Source organism: Gobio gobio (genome assembly GCF_949357685.1).
Source record: "Gobio gobio genome assembly, chromosome: 14".
Lineage (NCBI taxonomy): Eukaryota > Metazoa > Chordata > Actinopteri > Cypriniformes > Gobionidae > Gobio > Gobio gobio.
Genome location: NC_137107.1, coordinates 43,963,122 through 43,969,239, shown reverse-complemented (window position 1 = coordinate 43,969,239; position 6,118 = coordinate 43,963,122). Strand labels below are relative to the sequence as shown.

General features: G+C 34.2%; 1 protein-coding gene across 1 annotated transcript in view; it reads left to right on the top strand.

Annotated features, from left to right (window-relative positions):
- loxhd1a (lipoxygenase homology PLAT domains 1a) overlaps window positions 1–6,118 on the top strand; it is a gene marked incomplete at both ends in the record, with an annotated part of 58,820 nt that overhangs the window by 16,158 nt on the left and 36,544 nt on the right. Inside the window, 6 exons of the mRNA XM_079834610.1 lie at window positions 1,996–2,150; window positions 2,523–2,683; window positions 3,048–3,124; window positions 3,389–3,585; window positions 5,536–5,728; window positions 5,906–6,066. Coding sequence (XP_079690736.1) covers window positions 1,996–2,150; window positions 2,523–2,683; window positions 3,048–3,124; window positions 3,389–3,585; window positions 5,536–5,728; window positions 5,906–6,066 — 944 coding nt within the window. The remainder of the gene's footprint in view (window positions 1–1,995; window positions 2,151–2,522; window positions 2,684–3,047; window positions 3,125–3,388; window positions 3,586–5,535; window positions 5,729–5,905; window positions 6,067–6,118) is intronic.

The window sequence follows — 6,118 nt, the reverse complement described above, 5'->3', positions numbered from 1 at the left end:
GAAATCCAAACAAGTGTGCGCCTCTCACACAGAAACTCATTTAACACACTGCCGTAAAAAGGTAGAAATGTGGAGTTTATTGATATTTATAACATATGATACAGTTGCAATGTCACATTACCAAGAGTGCTGTTTTCCTGAATAACATCACAACTGAAAATGACACTGATTTCATATGACAGTTCCATAAACAATTATTAACATTGTCACTTACATTTTAGATGCAATATTGAGTGTTGTTCTATTTCAGCAGCGAAAATAGTTCCAAAAGATCACAGCAGACGCGTGTCACAGCAACAGCGTGTTACTGAATGATTCAGCGTTTTGAATGAATCGGTTGAATCAAAGATTCAATGACCTATTCGTAAATGACTGCCTCATTCTTGAATCGACATTCTTGCATGTTTAAATATTCTTTCCAACTTTTCTTATTTGTATATTCAAAAAAATATAAAAAAAATCTCATAACATTATTTAATGCAGTTGTAATTTTTCAGTGTAAATTATTTAATTTGATTGGTAACAGCCAGTGTCGTCTTCCAATTTAATTTATTGATCAAATTTAAGAATATAAAGGAAAGCTGAAGCATTGCCTATATTTAATAAGATTAGGGGAAAAATGAAACCCTTTATAAAAGGTAAAAATATCACAAATATGCACTGGTGAGAATATTGCTTCAGAATAAATTTTAAACACACACAAAAAATCTTTTTTTTTTTCAGACAAGCACATTTTTTACTCGGACAAGTGAATGACAGATTTACTTGTCGGAAAGACAAGCACGTGATCAAGCTTAATGTCGAGGCCTGCTACGTGGAGCTAAACCGGATCGAACTTCCAAGTAAACATGCCGCATAAACTTCATTCGGATTCCAATATTAGGAATGCATGGTTGAACCTTATTCTTATCCAGCTCACGTGGGGAACACATTTGAATCATTTCACCGGGGATTCGTTTGTAAACAAGATTGGATTTGCAGACAGGATGAGATTTTAAAAAACGATGCTGTGCCTTCTTTATTGGATCTGACAGGAATGATGCAACACACTTATGTGAGTAAAACATGTTTTTTTATATGTGACAGTATTGCATTGTTACAGATCGTCACAGGCTGGAGTATCCATTGTATTTGAGGTGTTGTTGGTTCATTGTCCTGCGATTCGGGATCAGACTAGAACATGTATGGGCCAGGGCTCACAAAGCCCGACGTCCCGGGGCTATGTGTTTTCCAGTCGGGCTTATCTTAAATAGTGAAATAACATTCTTCTCTTGATGTGCGTCATCCACTCTCTTGACTTGATACTTGAAGGAAAACAACAATTGCAGTTTTGAAGTTTTGATCATGCTGATTTGTCTGCAGTGAAGGTTTGCAGATGTGTGTGTGTTAGTGATGCGGTTAACGGTTATATCCACCTATCGGGCGGGCCAAGTGATGAAAAATAACATTCCAATTAATTGCGGGTGGATGAGACATTGCTAGCCCTGTGTCATTGCGGTTGCCATTTTTCTACAGGTTTTTAAGATAATATCCACATGTACTGACGGGGAGCCGAAGCTCATTATGATATGCAAAACTGTTATCCAATCATAGCAGTGGGCATTTACTTCCAAGTCTTCAATGCGGCACGCCCATAAAAACCGAGTGTTTCAAGAGCTAGGCTCAAAACCAGGGTAGAAAATTGCCTATTATTTATTAATTATGATGTTTTTGAATGTAAAAACCACATCAAACGTCATAAGTTGACCTCAGACAACAGTATAAACATTTTTTAAAAGCCAGTTCATGACCCCTTTAATAAGAATAAGTTTATTTTGCAGAACGTAAGTGACTTCAAAGAACCAAATAATAACCTTTACGTGTTTTGGTCTAATAGAAGATATAATCCCAATCACAGTCATGCATTATATTAATAGTTTACAGTTAAAAAAAGCACATTTTACAAACAAAGGTAAAGATTTATTCGATTTTTGTTTTGTTTTTGACAATTAATAGTTATTAAGTATCGCGTGACGATTTGCACGGGAAACATCAGTGGAAGTGGAACGGACGCCAGTGTTTATTTAAACGTCATTGGTGAATTGGGAGACACCGGAGAGCGCCTGATGTTCATGAGCAAAAACAATGTCAACAAGTTTGAGAAAGGAAACGTGAGTAATGACATTTAACTTGCTGGCATGAAATATTTGATACACTGTATATGCTAGCATTTAAACGTTTGGCCAGATCAGCATATTAGAAGGATTTCTGAAGGATCATGTGACACGGAAGACTGGAGTAATGATGCTGAAAATTCAGGAATAAATTACATTTTAAAATATTAATACATTTTAAATTCAAATAAGATACCATAATTTTTTGCTCAGATAAATGCAGCCTTTAATTTAACATTACAAATATATATATATATATAATATATAATAATATATAATATCATATATATATATACAGAACCCAGTGTGCTTTGCACAGAATGAATACTATATACTGCAGGAATAGTAAGTCTTTTTCTTTTGTCTCAGGCTGATGAGTTTCTGATAGAGGCGGTCACACTGGGACCGATCAAGAGGGTTCGGATTGGTCATGATGGACGAGGCGGAGGCTGTGGTTGGTTCCTGGATAAGGTGATGGTCAGAGAGGAGGGGCAGCCTGAGGCGTCATCCATCGAGTTCCCATGTTACAGGCAAGAAAATCTGACAAGACACCATGAATAATATGTTTTTATCTGTGGAAAAGTATATTCCAAGCTTATATAGCAGTATAAGTGCGTACCCATATGTGCGTGTGTCTGGCCGGGTAAAGAACATGGGAGAGTGGTGTTTAAGTCAATTATGTAGCTGAGAAAACAGACTCTGGTTACTAATGGACACTAAAGAGTGCAGAGGAAACCCTACCTACACCAACGAGAGAGTTCGGTTACACACACGCCTATATAACACACACGCTTACACACTCTCATCCCACATGCTCACCTACTGTATCTCTCTCTCTCTCTCTCTCTCTCTCTCTCTCTCTCTCTCTCTCTCTCTCTCTCTCTCTCATCTCAGGTGGTTGGATCGTAATGAAGATGATGGACAGATTGTGAGAGAGTTAGTTCCTACTGATGATGGTCAACGTTTGTTCAGTGAGTGCGCACACATACAAACAAAATCGCGTACAAAAATGGTGCAATGATTAAACCAATAAAGTGCAAATAGGTAACATACACATCCCTCCTCAGCAAGCTGCACGATATAATGCATCATTCATCTCTGTAGCACAAACAGGGCTTAATCGAATCGCTAGTATTAGCAACATGAGTAGTGGTGATGATAATATCACTAAAAGTACAATACGATTCAATGCGATTCGACATGGAAGGCTGAAATAGCGTGTGTGTTTATTCCAGCTGTTGGCTATCATATTGCGATAAAGACAGGCAGTATTAATGGTGCCAGCTCAGATTCAAAGGTGTTCGTAAAGCTGTACGGAGAGAAAGGCGACACCAACAAGATGCTGCTGGTCGTCTCCGATAACGACTTGGGCAACTATTTTGAGACGGGACAGACGGACATCTTCACAATAGAGACCTTTGACATTGGCAAGGTATGCTACCTGATCAGGTTAGTCCCATTCACTCAATCTGAAGTTGAAATTCTATTCTATTCTATTCTATTCTATTCTATTCTATTCTATTCTATTCTATTCTATTCTATTCTATTCTATTCTATTCTATTCTTTCTAACGTTAAATTTTGTTTATATTTTCTCTATTGTGTTCTATTTTTCATATTCTATTCTATTCTATCTAATGTTCATATTTATTCTATTTCTGTTGTTTACATTTGTTTGTGTTCTATTTTTCCTATTCTATTCTATTCTATTCTATTCTATTCTATTCTATTCTATTCTATTCTATTCTATTCTATTCTATTCTATTCTATCTAATGTTCATATTTAATCTATTTCTGTTGATTACATTTGTTCTATTGTGTTCTGATGTTCAAATTCTCTTAAATTCAATCTATTCTATTCTTTGTAATGTTCAAATTTCTTCTATTTTGTTCTGTTGTTTACATTTGTTCGTGTTCTATTTTTCCTATTCTATTCTATTCTATCTAATGTTCATATTTAATCAATTTCTGTTGTTTACATTTGTTCTATTGTGTTCTGTTTTTCCTGTTCTGTTCTATTATATCTAATGTTCATATTTAATCTATTTCTGTTGTTTACATTTGTTCTATTGTGTTCTGTTTTTCCTATTTTATTCCATTTCATTCTATTCTTTCTAAAGTTCAAATTTGTTTTATTTTGTTCTGTTGTTTACATTTGCTCTATTGTTCTATTTTTCATATTCTATTCTATTCTATCTAATGTTCATATTTATTCTATTTCTGTTGTTTACATTTGTTGTATTGTTTTCTGTTGCTCAAATTCTCTTAAACTCATTCTATTCTTTTTAATGTTAAAATGTATTCTATTTTGTTCTGTTGTTTACATTTGTTCTATTGTGTTCTATTTTTCAAATTCTATTCTGTTCTATTCTATTCTATCTAATGTTCATATTTAATCTATTTCTGTTGTTTACATTTGTTCTATTGTGTTCTATTTTTCCTATTCTATTCCATTCCATTCTATTCTATACTTTCTAACGTTCAAATTTGTTTTATTTTGTTCTGTTGTTTACATTTGCTCTATTGTGTTCTATTTTTCAGATTCTATTCTATTCTATCTAATGTTCATATTCTATTTCTGTTGTTTACATTTGTTCTATTGTGTTCTTTTGTTCAAATTTTCTTAAACTCAATCTATTCTATTCTATTCTTTCTAATGTTCAAATTTGTTTTATTTTGTTCTGTTGTTTACATTTGCTCTATTGTTCTATTTTTCATATTCTATTCTATTCTATCTAATGTTCATATTTATTCTATTTCTGTTGTTTACATTTGTTGTATTGTTTTCTGTTGCTCAAATTCTCTTAAACTCATTCTATTCTTTTTAATGTTAAAATGTATTCTATTTTGTTCTGTTGTTTACATTTGTTCTATTGTGTTCTATTTTTCAGATTCTATTCTATTCTATCTAATGTTCATATTCTATTTCTGTTGTTTACATTTGTTCTATTGTGTTCTTTTGTTCAAATTTTCTTAAACTCAATCTATTCTATTCTATTCTTTCTAATGTTCAAATTTGTTCTATTTTGTTCTGTTTACATTTGCTCTATTCTATTCCATTCTATTCTATTCTATTCTATTCTATTCTATTCTATTCTATTCTATTCTATTCTATTCTATTCTATTCTATTCTATTCTATTCTATTCTATTCTATTCTATTCGGTTAGGTACATACTAACCATGCAACTATCCACAAAGAAATTGTGTTAAGTGTGAGGCTGTGGCTCCTCATATTATGAAATATGATGAATAAAATTCATAAACATAATTTCATACATTCGTACACAACAGCATTCACACTTTGTATTCATGTAATAAGATGAATCTGCCGAGTTTGTGTATTTATCGTGATTCCCCTCCGCTCTGTGGGAGGGTCCTGTAGGTAAGCAGGTTGCTGATTGGCCACACTAATGAGGGCCTGCGAGCTGGTTGGTTTCTGGACAGCGTTCAGATCTGGGTGCCGGTGCATGGGCTGCAGTACATGTTCCCCAGTCACCGCTGGCTCTGCAAGGACGAGGCTGATGGGAAGGTGGAAGTGGAAATCTACCCAAGTGAGACGCTGGAGATAGAGAAATGTATGTATTTAATTTGAATTTATACATTTCACAAATGCTTTCCCCCCCAAACCCATGACATGCTATTTCAATATGTGCACTCAAAATGTGACTGTTATGAGTGGAATTAGTGAAATTAATTCACAGATCAGCTACTGGGAATAAAAAATGATTAATCAGTGTTTTTCTATTCGGCAGTGATCAATTATGAGGTTACCGTAGTGACAGGAGACGTGTGGGCAGCAGGGACGAATGCAAATGTCTTCCTACAGATTTACGGTGAAGAAGGAAAAACGGAACTATTACGGCTCAAGAGCCGATCCAACAACTTCGAGAGAGGAACCACTGAGATCTTCAGGGTGAGTTAATACATTTATCATTTTAAAATGAAAATCTTACTGATTATTTTAA